At 40.6% G+C, this 16338-nt stretch overlaps 1 protein-coding gene across 6 annotated transcripts in view; it reads left to right on the forward strand.

Annotated features, from left to right (window-relative positions):
• Positions 1 to 705: 705 nt before the first annotated feature.
• LOC121271996 (cytoplasmic polyadenylation element-binding protein 1-like) overlaps positions 706 to 16338 on the forward strand; it is an 83937-nt gene continuing 68304 nt past the window's right edge. The window contains exons 1-2 of one of the 6 annotated variants that reach the window (XM_041178296.1): positions 706 to 748; positions 2045 to 2228. In XM_041178296.1, coding sequence (XP_041034230.1) covers positions 2153 to 2228 — 76 coding nt within the window. In that variant the 5' untranslated portion in view covers positions 706 to 748; positions 2045 to 2152. Of the gene's footprint in view, positions 881 to 1128; positions 1387 to 2044; positions 2229 to 16338 lie in introns of those variants that run through there. The other 5 variants (XM_041178294.1, XM_041178295.1, XM_041178291.1 and 2 more) reach the window with 5 other exon arrangements.

The raw sequence follows: 16338 nt of genomic DNA on the forward strand, positions 1-16338 counted from the left end.
GCAACGGGTTGCAATTCACTTTGATTTTAGTGAAAGTATTTTTCTACCTCGGTGCAAGAATCTTGTTCGAATATTTCCAGGAGAGTTGAGTGGCTCAGAATTGCTTGTGTGCCTGTGTTTTTTTTTTCCCTCTCTCTCTTTCTTTCTGCATCTGTTTGAATGCAACGGAAAGGCACATCCTGCACCGTTTCCAAGGAGGGTCGACCTTTTAACGACTGTGCTACAAAGCAGAGGCTATTCGGCAGCCGGGTGCATCAGTCTGGCTGTGTGTGGTTTTTTTTGGCCCGGGACTGCACGTGGAGCGGGGGGCGGGACGCCGCGTGCAGCCCGCACATGTGCGTTTGTTTACCAGCCCACGGCGGACCAAACCAAATCGCTTGGAGGGGGAGTTGTGGAAGGGAATACAAATAGATGTTAAAATGTCTAACGTACCAGAGGCCGCAAGATCATCCGCCCCCCGTGTGTTTTCGATTATTTTTGATAGTAGGCGGAAAGGTCTTTTTTTAAAAAGAAGTTTATTGCCTCTGTGCCATCGGCACTAAATCCGTCGCCCCCCCCCTTCGGCCTGTCAGGGCGGTGAGGGGGCGTGACTCTTCGGAGGCGGCGATCTGATTGGTTGCGGTGCGGTGATTGACGGAAGAAGGGGCGAATCCGGTGGGTGGGAGCTTGTGTGTGTGGGGTTGGTTGGGGAGGGGGCAGGTGTCGGCGGGTCGCGGCTTTGCTTCAGTCGGGAGTTGGGCGGCGGACGGTAACGGAAGGCCCGGGTTAGGGGCCGTCATCGGCAGAGTTTGGGGGTTGGGGTGGGGGAGGAAAAAAACCCAAAGTAGCCTCGTCAATAACGGTAACGAGAATTAACCGGGCGGAGAGAGAGAGGGGGAAGGTGTGTGTGTGGGGAAAGCGAGTGTGTAATTTTGAGGGGAAAGGGTGTTGGGAGTGAGGGATAACGGCCCGGGACGAGAGGGGGGGGGGGGAAGATGTCGAGGGCCTGGGGTTCCTGTTGGGGCGGTGGGTGGGGGGGGGAGGAGGTATGAGATCTGCTTTCCCCCGTCCGGCAGTGACTGCGCGTGCGCGTCGCCTAGAGCCGGGGGGCCGCCGATGGCACCAATGCGCAGGCGCGCCTGCTCGGCCGGCCGCCCGCCCAGCGAGGGGGCTGAGCCCTTTTAACACCCCCCTCCCCACTCCTCATCCTCTTGCTTGTGGGCGCTTCAGCTTCCCCGAGTTGTGCAGCCTTAGCTTCGTTCCCATTATCTCCCAATGGGTGTGGGTTAACATCACATGGATGATGATGATGATGTTGTCGTCGCTGACCCAGGCCAGCATTTTACTGCCCATCCCCAGCTGCCGGTGAGCTGCCTCGTCGGAAGTGCCGCAGTCCACCTGGTCTAGGTACACTCCACCGTTCCTGTTTGGAAGGGGATTTCCAGGGATCTGACCCAGCCAGCGACAGTGGAGGGAACGGCAGGATGCCCGCAAGGAATAAAAACACAGTAAAACTTGGAAGTGTCTTGCACTGGGTCTGGTGTAATTTTTCTTTCTCCAAAGTGGAACTCCAGCACCAGTCACTTCCCCATTTTTTTTCGCTCTTTGTTTTACTGGTTTTATTCCTTCTGGGTGGTGTGTGTGACTTGCAGGTGGGGCAGCACCCCCTTGCATTTTGTCCTGGGTGGTAGAGTTTGCAGGTTTGGAAAGTCCTGCGGAAGGCATTCTCTCAGCTCAGCAGCATTTGACAGTGAGCACTAGTGGAATGTAAAAAGTTGGGTCGCAGTGCCTATAAAATTCTTTCCTCCTCCATGATTGATTTGCTAAGTAGGTGCTTGGGTTTCTCTGCAGGTTAAAGTCTGGCTTCTTTAAATATAGAAACTCTCCGACTTTTTTTACCACAGATGGATTCCTGTGTTCCATCTTTATTTGTGTATCAGACTTTTTTTTGAAGGATAATTTGTTTTGAAAATGGTTGAGTTCTTTTTTTCATTCTTGGAATGGAGTCCTGCTTCGAATTTGGCCATCGTGGTTTTCATAAAACTTGATTTTTTTTTTCTTTCAGGGTGACGAGAGTGGCCGTGGACAGGACTGCTGGAATGTGCCCCATTCTACAGAAACCCCAGCCTTGTCTACCTGCAGTAATGCTGACATCTTCCGCAGAATAAACGCCATGTTAGACAATTCTCTGGATTTCACAGGAGTCTGCACTACTCCCATCACCAAGGGCCGACGGGAGAATGTGGGAGGTAATGGGATTGATTTGATTGGTGAAATGATGGTAGAAATTTTGTGGATCAATAGTTAGCATGGGGACTCAGAAAATTTTGCAAGTGATGAAAATCGTGATCAAAATTGGGATGGATTTGATCTAGATTCCAACAGCTACTCTTTAACGTAATGGAACATCCCTAGGTGCTTCATGGGAGCATGAGTAGACAGCAAAACCTGACACTGAGCCACATAAGGTGATACAAAACTATCATATATACAAAAATAATAAAAGATTTAAATTAGTGTGGAGGGGTTCAGGGAAAGAATCCCGGAGCTTGGAATCTAAATAGCTGAAGGTACAGCCACCAGTGGTGGAATGATTTGGTTTTTATATATTTAAATCACAAAGCAAAAAGCTAGATTTGCAAAGTGCAGCGATCTGAGGTAGAGGAGATTAGAGAAGGGGAGGGACAAAGCCTTGGAGGGATGAGAATTGTGAAGTTTAAGATGCTGCTACAGGAGCTGCTGTAGATATTCTAGTGCAGTAAAAATTGCTTTCAGATGTCAAAGATGGGGGAAGGGAGAAACAACCATTCTGTCGTTTGACATTTGTTCCTCCTATAATTGACTACATCCTACTGATTGGAAGCTGTTAAATTATCAAGGCCAAAAAATATTATCACAGTTGAGATTTGGTTCCAATTCTCTTCCAACATTATATGCCACTAATTTATAAATGTTTCCCCTGGTTCAATTAGTGTCATGGAATTAAAAGGACAGTGACATGGTATAAAAGGGACAGTAGCAATGTGGATACAAAATTGTCAGGGATAGGAAACAGTAATGATTAATGGGTACTTTTCAGGCTGGAAGAATGTAGTGGAATTCCCCAGGGGTTGGTATTAAGACCCTTGCTTTTCTTGATGTATTTTAAGGATCTAGATCTTGGTTTGCAGGGGACAATTTCAAAGTTTGTGGATGACCCAAAACTTGGGAGAATTGTAAACTGAGGACGACGGTGTAGAACTTGAAGGACATTGACACATTTAGTGGAGTGGGCCGATGGGTGGATGAAGTTCAATGTGGAGAAGTGAGGTGATACACTTTGGTACAATGATCATGGAGTATACAATAAAGGATACGATTCTAATGGATGTGCAGGAGCAGAGAGACCTGGTGTATATGTACATAAGCCATTAAAGGTGGCAGGACAAGCAGAGAGCTGTTTCTAAAGCATACAGTATTCTGGCTTCATTAATAGGGTGTAGAGTACAAGAGCGGGGGGTTATGATCTTGTATAAGACACTGATTAGACCTCAGCTGGAGCATTATGTACAGTTCTGGGTGCCACACTAGGAAGGATGTGAACACATTGGAGAGGGCAGAAGAGGTTTACAAGAATGGTTCCAGGGATGAGACACTTCGCTTATGAGGAAAGATTGGGACTGTTTTCTCTTGGAGAGAAGGCTGAGGAGACTTGATAGAATTTTTCAAAATCATGAGGGGTCTGGACAGAGTAGATAAGGAGAACCTATTCCTGCTTGTAAATAAATTGAGAACCAGAGGGCACAGTTTTAATGTTTTGCAAAAGAAGCAAATGTGAGGTGAGAACTTTTTCCCTACAGCAAGTAGTTAAGGTTTGGAATGCACTGCCTGGAATTGTGGTTGAGGCAGGTTCAATAGAGGCATTCAGGTGGGCGTTGGAAGATTTTTTTTCTATTTAAATAATGTACAGGGTTAAGGAGACAGGGCATGAGATTGGCACTAAGTTAAAATGCTCAGGGCTGGTGCAGACAGTGGGCCAAGTGGTGGCCTCCTACATTCTAACGATTCTGTATGCTTGTGATGACACATTTTATGCGCTTTGCATCCACAACTAGTTTTGACCTATGCTTGAGGCTACATAGGCAAAATTGGTGGCTAGTTTATTCATGGTAAGGGTCCAAGAATGGGGATAAATATCTAGTGGTGTTGATTGGACAGTGCATTGGGAGAACTCATGGGGCCTCTACACAATCCCTGTGGATTTTTAAAATTGCTTCCTGATGCTCATCAGGTACATTAGTTGCCTCCACTTTGGGACATTTTGTGACACAATCGTTTTATTGATAAAACTTCATTGTAAAATTACTGATCTGGAAAATGTGTACACAATTTGATCTGATGAGAGAATTTGTTAAATAAATGGAAAGTTGGCAGTTGCAAGCCTGACCTGTCTGTGGCTCAATTTCAGAGGTAAAGGAAATGTCTGACTAAGCTACAGCTCACTGTGTATACCAGAGAAACATCTCATCTGTGCTTATCTGAATTCGGCATTTATCCAGCTTCAAACACTTATCTGTAACTTCAGAATTTTTTCAGTAAAACTTATCTTGTGTGGCATTGTTCATGAAAGATAAAGAATTGTTACTTGTATTAATACATATGTTCTTGTAACAGTAAAATCAACAGATTCAAAATTATTTAACTAATATATTTTGATAAATGGGTACAAATAAATTTCAGAACAAACAATGGTAAAGATTGGGAGAATGCCTTTTCTTTCACTTGGTGCAGATGAAGTTTTTGGAATAAAAACATCTTTTCCATAAAGAATTGCATCTGTGGTCTTACAAAATGAGCCAATTCTGGTTGATTTAAAGGCTGGTTAATGAAGTAATGGAAGTTTGTGTGTCACAATCCGTGTAGAGACTGATAACTTTTGTAATATTCCCAAACGGTTAACAAAGTAATTGAAGAACAAGATATCACATTGCAAGACTTACTGTAACAAACTAAAATTGAAATCAAACATTAATGAATGGCAGTTGATGCATCAAATTAAGGTGGCACATTAATATAATCAATGTCTTAAAACCCTTTTTGCTGTGCAATGCACTTCTGGCAGATAACATTACAAGAACAAATTCAATGTTACTCCTGGATTTCAAACTTCCAGTGTCTTTCAAAAGTTCCACTCATCATGTCTTCCAGATCCAACACCCACTGGCAAGGCCCATCTCCATGACTCCTGTCTCTGTTCCCTTTTGTTTCAAACAAAAAAAACAAGCTCTTAAAGCATCCTGATTCTACAGCAGTAGATGTGCTGTTCCTCCACAACTGTAATTGTTTTGAGTATTTCCCTCTCACAAGGCAGCTGTCCTCTTGTAAAGGTGTGAAAACTTGCTTGATTTCAGTAGGTTTCTGTTTGAGTTTTAACCAGATCCCCACAGACTGAACAATCTGGATTGCTTCTGGAATTTCTAATTAACCTTGTGTTAAATGAGACATTTCAAAACTTGTAAAATCCAGCAAGTAATTACCTTCTGCAAATGGTTTTGCTGGAAGATTATGCTTTTATGCAAATAAGGGAAGTGTGGGGACTGCTGGTTCTCTGCTAAAATGTGCAGTGTCACATCAGTTTTTCAGCAGTCAGTTGTGGATTTCACTAATTGAAGGATTAGGCATTGACCCAACCTTTTTTAGATGGGAATGTTCTCTGGTAATGAATTGATGATTTGTTTGAAGGCTGCTCACATTGCCTGTTTCTGCAAATAGCAATATATAAAAAACTGAAAACAGGCCATTTGACCCAACTGATTGATGCTGGTGTTTTTGCTTGATATGAGCCTCATTCCACCCCTGCTCATCTTGCCCTATCGGCATAACCTGCTGTCACTTTCTTTATCTGGCTTCCCCTTAAACACATCTATTGCTCATGGTAGAAATGTTGCTTTTATCAGAGCAAAGCGTTATTCTTAGACTCACCGTAAAGTTAATCACTGGCCTGTAGCTTGCAAAATTTTCTTCAAATTTGAGTTATAGGCACAGTTCAACATGCAAGAACTGAGCCCAGCCCTGTACAACAAGCACTTCCCATGTCCACATTTTGATACTGGTACAGTGGGCTAGTCTTGACTGAATTTACTTAGTTGTTGACGTTTTTTTTTCAAACAATTGAATTGCAAGTCCAAATAATTATGAAAGGGAAATTGTGGCTCAAAAGGGGCTAGCAATAAAATTTACTCCCGTATGTAAGTGGCAACTGCTTACCCCTGTAGCAGAACTTCACTATCTAACTTTATTGGTTTATCATTGCACCTGTAATGACCAGTGAGGATATGCACAATTGTGGTTAGACTTTCTCCGATTAAAATTATTGGATATTACAATCCATTTATTGTCATTCAACTACTGTTCATGGTGAACTTCATGGAAATGTGTATTATAAGGTAAATCATTGGCATCCTTTTTTTGGATTCGTAAAGCTGCCAGTGACTTTTCCAGCACAGGGCTTGGTTAGTAGGCTGCAGAGGTTCGTAATGCCACAACACTTATGAATTGACAATCTGAAATGTGGGATATTTTAGAATGTTTTTGGTCTGCCAGATGGGTATTGATGAATTTGACTGATAGCTTGAAAGATGATTTAGAATTGGAGAGCAGCTATTCTGGGCTTGATTGAAGAAATGCAGCTGAGAGCTTCTAAACCTAGACATTTGGTGTCATCCAATAACTCGACTGGATTAAACCAATCCAAATGAATTGGTCTTGTAGGAACTGGGTAAGATATTTGACCAAAATCTGTTAACTGAAATTGCCAGTGGGTTAAATAGGAGATTGGTGAAATCTTTTCACGTGGCAACGAGGTTTTTTCCTTTTTGTAGCTGATATATCAGCAGTTGGACATAGTGTCTTGTATCTCTTTGGCTAGTGTATGGAAAGCAGACTAGTTTGTGTATCTAATTTTTAAACCTAAATAGATAGAAACTACATAATGGAGATTCCTTTTGAAAAGAGAGGCATATGAATTAGGCCACTTGATGCCTTGAGCTGGCTCTGCCTTTCAGTAAGATCATGACTGATCTGTAACCTCAACTCTACATTCCCACCTACCCCTGAACCTCTAACCCCCCCCCTTGCTTATTTAGCTCTGCCTTAAAAAATATTCAAAGATTCTGCTTCCACCATCTTAAGGAACAGAGTTTCAAAGACTCCTGACCCTCAAATTTCTCCTTATCTGTTTTAAATGGGCAACCCCTTTGTTTGTAAACGGAATCCTAATCCTATATTATCTCAGGAGGAAACATCCTCTCCACTTTGGCACTGTCAAAACCCCTTGGGATCTTATGTTTCAGTCAAGTTAACTCTTACACTTCTAAACTCTAACAGATACAAGCCCAGCCTGTCCAACCTTTGCTCATAAGACAATGCTCCCATTCCAGATATTAGTCTGGTAAACCTTCCCTGAGCTGCTTTCAATACATATACATCCTTGAATAAGGAGGCCAATACTGTACACGCTACACCAGATGTGGTCTCACCAATGCCCTATAACTGAAACATAACCTCTTATTTGTATTCAATTCCCCTTTTTCATAAATGCTAACTTACCTTATTACTTGCTGTATCTGCATACTAACCTTTTGTGATCCATGTATTAGGACACCCAGATCCCTTGGAGTCAACCCTGCAGCATATCACAATGTAGATGATATGCCAAAGTGGACAGTTTCACATTTTCCCACATTATACTCAATTTGCCAGATCTTTTGCCCACTAACATAACCCAACCTATCTAATAAGCCTTTGCAGCCTTGTTGTCTTCAACTTACTTTCCTACCTATCTTTGTCATTAGCAAATTTAGCAACTATACCTTAGTTTGTCCATCTAAGTGATTTGAGTTGAGGCCTCAGTGCTGATCCTTGTGGCATACCACTCAAAACATGTTGCCAACCAGAAAATTACCCATTTATGCCTATTTCATGTTAGATAGCTGATCTTCTATCCATGCCAATGTTGCCCTTTACACCATGAGCTTTTATCTTCCACAATAATCTTGTGGTACCTTATCAAATACCTTCTGGAAATCTAAATACAGTACATCCACTAGCTCCCCTTTATCTACAGCACCTGTTGCTAGTTCAGAGAACTCCAATAAATGGATTTAACACAGTTCTTATTTCATGCAACCATGTTGGCTCCACTGGATCGCCTTTGAATTTATCTAAGTGTTCTGCTCTAACATCTTTAATACTATGACAAATGCTTAACTGGCCTGTAGTTTCCTGCTTTGTCTCCCTTTCTTATTTGAATAAAGGAGTTACATTTGCCATTTTCCAACCTGATGGGACCTTCCCCAAGTCTAGGGAATTCTGGAAAATTAAAACCAATGCATCAACTATCTTGCTAGCCAAGTGTGAAGTCCGTCGGGACCTGGGAACTTGTCAAGCCTGCAGCTCCAACAATTTGCTCAGTACCACTTCCCTGGTGATTGTACTTAGTTTCTCCCTCTTGCCACTTGATTCCCAACTGTGTCTGGGATGTTGCTTCTGTGCTCTATAGGGAAGTCTGATGCAAAATAGCAGTTTAATTCAGCTTCCATCTGATTTGTTTGTCAACCTTTGTTTTTTTTTTATTCTGTCCAATCTTCTGACTTGACTGGGGTGGCAGCAGTGGTGGGAAGTGAGCTATTGTGTACTTTCATACAAATCTATCATCGTGCCTCCTGTCAAGGTAATATCTGCACGTGTGCTGTCTAGGAAACTGGGTCAACCTGAAACTGGCAATGGGAGTATTTTTGCACTGAGTGGCGCATGCAGTTATGTATTGATCCTGGAACTTCTGACATGCTGCTGTAACTTCTTCAGCAGCAGTGTAATGAAGACCCAGTGGAGCCTGGGGGAATTTAAAACCATCCTCTTTCCATAGTTGATCAAGGTTCATGCAAGTTCATGCATTTGGATAGCTGAGTAACCTGCATTTGAATGCAAGGGACCAATGTTTATGGCATCTGGGCTCTACACCCTCTTCAGCTCCATTGGTTATACTGAATGTTTATAGTATTATGGTATTCAGATTGACTGCTGTCACTGGGGCTGAACATGCTATTGTCTGTGTTTTTAAAATGACATCAAGACCTGTGTAGGTCCTAGAATAAAATGGCTGAAATGCCACGAACTAGCAATTATTTGAGATGAAGTGTAACTAGCCACTGACAACTTCTCAAAATTTAGTTTGGTGACTTCAAATGATGTCTGTAGCAAAAATTGAGTTTGAAGTGAGAATTATTGCTACTGATTAGTGGTGTGACCAAGTGGTGTAACTTTGGTGCAATTTTAAAACTTGCTACATGATTTCAAAAGTTGTTCCTGTTTGTTTTCAAGGTGAAGTATATTGGTGCTATTGTCAGCACAATACACTTCCAAGTCGGGTTTATCTGCAACTGCTCCACCACCCCAGCAATCCATGTTGTACCAGAGTCACTTTCAGAATAGTCTTTTAAAATCTTAATGTGAAGGAACAGTATATCCTCATTTAGCTTTTGAGGGGGAAATCAAAAGTACGAGGATTACATTCCTCCTAATTGTGGGGTGTACTGGGGACCTTTAAATTGTCAGCTGCTCTTAACCAAGGGTCCAGCAAGAAAAAAATAAGCATTTTCATGTTCAAGGGTTCCCAACCTTGCACTGTTGGGTTTATTTTTATCTGCTTCTTTGTTCTCACTTGTGGAAACGTTCTTTACTGGACTTGTATGTCGATTAAGCTTGACAGATTCCAGCTTTCAAAACACGTGTTCTTCAGATTTGCCTGCTTTGCAGTTAATTCAAGTGGCCCTGTAACTCCACAAGTGCTGTCTTTCCATGTTAAATTATGTCTGCATTTGTTCAAAATGTCCCACTGCTAATTGTTTCTTTAATGTGCTGAAAATCTGATTAGTACACCCCTTTCAATTCATTCTTCCCTGGAGAAGACTCATTGGATGTGAAAAGGAAAATGTTTGAACTAGATTGCGACAAGCAGAGCCTGGTGCTCTTTAGTTCCTTCAGCCTGTACAAGGTGTGTATTGGATAAATCCAGTTATAATAACATGACAATTTCTAAAGAGCTGGAATGGATACCAGTTGTAGAAAAGGGAGGGTGGAACTGTTTGGGAAGTAATCTTTGACCAGGTAGCTGAGCTCTTCGAGTGCAGTGACCAGCTTGATTAACTAGTTGGATCAGTTGTCTGGCTATTCTGTATGACTTGCTTAAGACAATGCTTGAAGCAATTGGTTGAAATGCTGACTATGGATCTGATTTTAAAATGGCTACAAATTCTTGTCAAACCCATTTACTTGCAGCTGTTGTGTTTTGGAAGGCACCAGACTCTTCCATTGGTCAGCCTGGCAAAATATCAGGTTCATCTAGAGTACCATCCTGCCAACAATTTGGCTATGGTTACCTTTATTCAGGAATCAGTTGTATTGCTATGATCTCAGCTGATAATACTGGGCGAGTCAGATCCCAGAGTGGAACCAGGCTTGATAGATCCTAGCTTTTTCAAGAAACCATGGTGTAAAGTTTTTGAAAAACCCACAGGAGTTAACAGATGAACTCTTAAACATAAAGAATAAAACATTTTTAAAACAATACAACCACAAGAAAGTTATACCAATTTGCACCATTCCTTTTAACCCAGCAATACCCTTACAGACGTAACCCCAGTGAAGATCTACGAAAGCTTCTTGCTTGGGCTAGCCCAGTTGCAAACAGTTTTTACTTATAGATTTCTGAGCATTCACTAGATGCTTTCCCCAGCTGGGATCTCCCTTGACACCCAAAACTGCACTCTAAACTCAACACATGAGCTTCCTAAACTCTGTCTCCAACAGCTTTATAGTATTCCTTATCAGAGCTTGGAACTCCTGTCTTCCCTCTGGCATACACGTTCACTACTTTTCTGTCTTTACCTGTTGCTGGACCCTTGACACTAGGCTTTTTTTAACTTTAGTGATTTTGGGGGGGAAAAACAAAGTACTAACCCCTTTGTAACCCATCTCATCGTTTCAAGGGTTGTAAAACCTCATTAAAAATGACATGTATACAAACAAATCCAGAAAACCTGACCTTTTGTGCTAAGAGGCCCTCCAGACATCCTGGCACCAAGCTCTCAATTTCAGTTTCATTGTGTTTTTATGGTCCACCTTATTTAACATAAATACAAAGTAAACTTTGTTCGTAACCTTTCAAGCAGGAAAAATGAAAAGGCATCTTTTAAGAGGTATTTTCATTTTCTATTACAATAATCTCCTTTTGCCACTCTCTAGTTTACTTACGCTGCTGGAGTAAGATCTGTCTATTTACATTGTGTAGAAAGATTTTTTCCATTTTAAAATCATTTACATCAGTCCATTCTGATCACTATCTCTTCCTCCATATTTGCTCTTGATAAAGCATCTGCTAGGATATTGCCCCTTCCCACTACCATGAATGATTTAAATGGTTGTAGCATTAAACTCCAATGAAATATTCTGATTCTTGGTGTGAAGCTTTTAAAAAGGTAAGAGGATTATGGTCTATATAAATAACCATCTCTGCAGAGTATTTGGATATGTAGAATGCAATGTTGTAGAGCCAACACCAAACTCAAACTCAACAGCAGAGAGAGGAACTTTCTGCTGGCAAGAACTTAACATTCTAGAAAAGTAACCGACTGGCCATTTAATCCCCGTCTCGTCATCCTGTAATAAAATTGCAGCAACACCCAGTCAACAGCCAGTTTAAATGGCTTGGCATAATTCTGTGCTGCTCAAACTAGTGTGACAGTCAGTACAGCTTTCAAGCTGTCCATTCAAATTTCTTGCCTTTCTTTTAACAAGCTTGTCAGGGGAGCCGCTGAAATTTTGAATGAACTTCTGATAGAATCCGTATACCACAAAATCTCTTGTTTTGTCTTAGGTACTAGAAAATCCAAGAGAGCCCTTATTAATCTTTGATTCTCTGGGTGCTGCTTAGCCCTGCCCCACAGTGTGGCGCATAATTTAGTGTCACTTTGGCAAATACACTTTTTGCCAAGTTTGACCAAATTGGCTCTTTGTAACTGATCAGATAATTTGTTGATTGTATGTATGATTCAAGTGTTGTAAGTATTCTTCTCAGGTTTGGCTGAAAACAACTAAATCATTAATATATCCCACACAGTTGCATAATCCTTCAATGACCTTTGTTCGTTAATCTCTCAAAAGTTGCTGGTGCATTTTTCATTCTGAAGTCCATTCGGAGTTATGAGAGCTGAATCTCTCTTCCTGTATCAATTATTGGAACTTTCCAATATCCCTTCAATAAATCTATTTGTAACGAGCATTGCCTGTCTAATCTTCTCCATACAGTTATCTAATTGTGGAATCAGCTGTGAATCCACCTTTGTTACTACATTAGCTTTGTGATAATGTACACATCAACTGAGACCCAGCTGGTTTTGGTACTATTACAATAAGTGAGTTCCAGTTACTTTGACGCAGTTCAATACTGTCCATTTTCCATCATGAATTTGATCTCTTCTCTCACTTGGGCTAACTTCCCTGGAGTGAGTCTGTAAGGATGTTGCTTTATGGGTAATGCATCCCCTACATTAATATCATGTATGGCTAAAAGACATTTTCCCTGGCCTATTTGCATGAATTGATTCTAGTTTGTAACAGCTTTTGTAAGTCACCAACAATTTTCTGGAAGATAACTTAATATTAAACCTAAATTTTAAACACCTCTGATCTGATTAGTGGAGGGTCAACTTTAAAATTTTTGACTTCTGATTCCTTCAAGTGTTCTGATTTTTATTTCACTCCCTGATCTTCGATCACTGAAGACACTCCTATCCTGACCATCCTCCCTGTCATAATATTGCTTCAACATATTTTGACACAGGCTGTTTGAGGCTCTCAACTCTGAATCGGCCTGTTGCATTAGTACTTATGAGCTAAACATGTCAGCCCCATTCTTTTTACATTCCTCCTTTTGCTTCGGAGGTAGTGTCAGGTAACTGAATTTCTAATCTCCCTTATTTTGTATCGATTCTTCTGATCTAATTTTAAGGGCATGACGTCTAGTCACGATAGACCAGTAAACAATCCAGGATGTTCCTCCTGTAGCATCAGTTTCTTTCACTTCCACTGGTTGTTCTGACACCCTTGGTGAGGCTAATATTTTTGAGCCAGCCAGAACATTCCTGAAGATGAAATCAATTCCTGCTATAGAGATTTTATGCACTACTCTAACTGCAACCTCTTCCTTTTACTACATCTCTCTTTTTAATCCAGCTATATAGTGGAACCAGCTATGTGGATACCTCCAATTGTTTTCCTTCATTAGCCCCAATTGTATCAGTCAGTATCAGTGGCTGACTTGCCCCAGTGTCTCTATCTTCATTGGTTTGTCTCCTTTCTTAGAATAAGGGAATACCTCTCCTCTAAACACAATCTTTAAACATTGCTCTAATTGTTCTTCCAAATTTACTTAACTATTGAGGAATTGTCCGTACCTCCTTGGTTGATTCTAAGCCTTCACTGTGCACCTGCACTGTGACTACTGTTTTGTTACTTGTCTCCTTCCCCAAGTTAGTTTTTCCAAGGTTATTTAGACATCCCTATCAACTGCATTAGGCCTCCCAATTAATTTCCAGCAATTAGCTTGATGTGCAATTTTATTGCATTTAAAGCCTACTGATTTCTTTTACATCACTTTTAAATTCTAGCTGCTTTGGCGTCCTTCTGTCTGTTCCCAGTCTAGGACCTTCTCCATCACGGATTTTCTATTCCTCTAGTTTCCCTGTGGATTCCCATTTGACCATTTCCCCACATGTCTATCATGAGTATCAGCCAAAACTGTCACTTCTTGGATCTGTGATACTTGATGCTTGTCTGGAATGCTATTTTGGAATTATTCCATAGTTGTAATTTCAATAATTTTCTTGTTTTTCCAATTTCAGTGATTTATACCACTGACCCCCACAGCATTTTTTTTTCTCTTGCAAATTCTACAAGCCTGATTAGGTTTCTTTCTTATGGTCCTAAACTTTAATTGATGACCTTCAGGAACAAGCTCATAAGCATAGAGTATTACCCTTTTAACCACGTAGTCTGCAGATTACTAGTCTTAACAGACTAGTGTACGCATTCCTAGCTATACTGGACACTCAACATTAAGGTCCAAACATCTTTTGGCCACTTCAACATCATGGCTATCTTTTCAAATAAATTTCATTTAGTGCCTAAATTTACAGAGGGTAAGAGTTTTCAATCAAATCAGACTCCTCTGTGGATTTAGAATCATCCTCCCAGCTATTATCTCTGTTCCTTTTATTTTAAGCTTTACTTTAGTCAGGTCTTTTGTCTGATTGATTTCTTTCTTACTTTGAAGCTCAAGCTTTTGCATTTCCATTTTTTTCTTTTGCTACTTCAGGCTTTTGCTTTTCTCTCTTTCGATCTCCAGCTGCTTCGTTTGCAACTGAATCTTGGCTAACTCTAGCTGTGAATCACCGATTTCGGGTTTCTCTCCTTTTAATTCTAAATACTGGGTAATTATTTTAATATCATGCTTACAAAATCATGCTTTTTATTTCTGCCTTCAACTTATCTGCAAACTCTGAAATCCTTGAATAAGGCTATGCTAACATCCACTATTACATTTTCTACTCCCAGAAAAGTCATAGTAACAATCAAAGCTATTTTTGAGTTCCAACCAATGTAATATACTTATCAGCAAATCCTGTTCCTGTGCCAGTACCTCCACATGCTTGTTTCTTTAAGGATTCACAGATCCCACTGAACATCAAGGATTTTTGATCTTGTATGAGCCCCTGCTTTGTTACAATCCCAGTTGATAATACTGGAAAAGTCAGATCCTAGCTTGGCTTGATAAATCCTAACTTTTTTTTCAAAACTAGAGGAAAGTTACTGAACAAATTCACAAGTTTACTGTTTAATTTTTAACATGTTTAATGTATTTTTAAACAAGGAAAAATGAACTCTAGTACACCCAACAAAGATGGGAAAGATCTCAATACAAGCACAAAATGATTCAAACTTGCACCATTCCTTTTATCCAGGCAATACCCTTAGAGAGACACAACCCCAGTCAAGATTTACCACTATCTTTAACACCAAGGCTTCTTGCTTGGGCTAGCCCAGTTGCAAATGGTTTTTTTCTGGTGGATTTCTAAGCATTCACTAGATGCTTTTTCCCCAGCTGGTGTACTTCTTGAGCTGCCCAAAACCACACACTAAGTTCATTATTACTTCAACTGAAGAGCAAACACATGAATTCCCTAAACTTAGCCCCCAGCAGTTTTGCAGTATTTCATATCAGAGCATGAAATTCCTGTCTTCCCTTTGGCATACGTATTCACTACTTCTGTCTTTACCTGTGTCTGTGTTACTAGGCAATAGCATTGTTTTTGTTTAACTTGGATGATTTTTGCAGGGAATAAACAAACTACTAACCCCTTTGGAACCCATCTCCTCACTTCAAGGGTTGTAAAACCTCATTAAAATGCATGTATACAAAGCAGTCCAGAAAACCTGTCTTTTTTGCTAGGAGGCTTGCTGGACTCCCCAGCACCAATCACTTGAACTAAATTAAACTGAAATTATGTTCCACCTTTCTTTACTCTAACAGCAAGTTTAATTTATATTTGTGTTATGTATAACTGAGCCACTGCTGTCGCTCGATGTAAAACAACATTAAACCAGTGCAGGTTCTGCAGCACTAATGGCAAATTGAGTCTCTTTGTGGATGATATGATTTTGTAATGTGTATGGTATGAATGGGATAGTGTTGCACATTAGAAAATGGCATGAAGTGCGTTGTCTTTTTCTATTCTGTTCCATGCGGTTACATTAAATGCAGCATTATAATCAAATTAAGAATTATTAGAGCAGAGACAAACTTGCTAATGGTATAAATATTTAGGTTGCATAAGGGCTGCAGAATTGTTTTGCTATTTGATCATGTAAGATTGCCAACAATTCATAGTAGGCACAATCTTCTCTATATAGAGATTGAACTGAAACTCTCTATTGAAGAAAACTGGCAGCATATGCTTCCTCGAATTAAAATAAATGAAGCTTTCATGTCTCAAGTTGCTTCATAGTTGCTAACGAAGTATAGAACAAGGTTCGTTAAATAGCAAGATATGATTAACCAAATTTGTCCTTTGGTTAAGGGCTAAATGTTGGCTAGGGCACTGAAGAAAATATCCTGCTCTTCAACTAGTGCCATGGGCTCTTGCTTCCATCTGGACCAGTTTGTGGTAGCTTGGTTTAGTGTCTCATCTGAAAGACAATGCCTCCAACAGTGAGGTACTACTGCCTTAGTCTAGTTTTTAATGGACATGTGTGGCTTGAAAC

Source organism: Carcharodon carcharias, chromosome 32 (genome assembly GCF_017639515.1).
Source record: "Carcharodon carcharias isolate sCarCar2 chromosome 32, sCarCar2.pri, whole genome shotgun sequence".
Lineage (NCBI taxonomy): Eukaryota > Metazoa > Chordata > Chondrichthyes > Lamniformes > Lamnidae > Carcharodon > Carcharodon carcharias.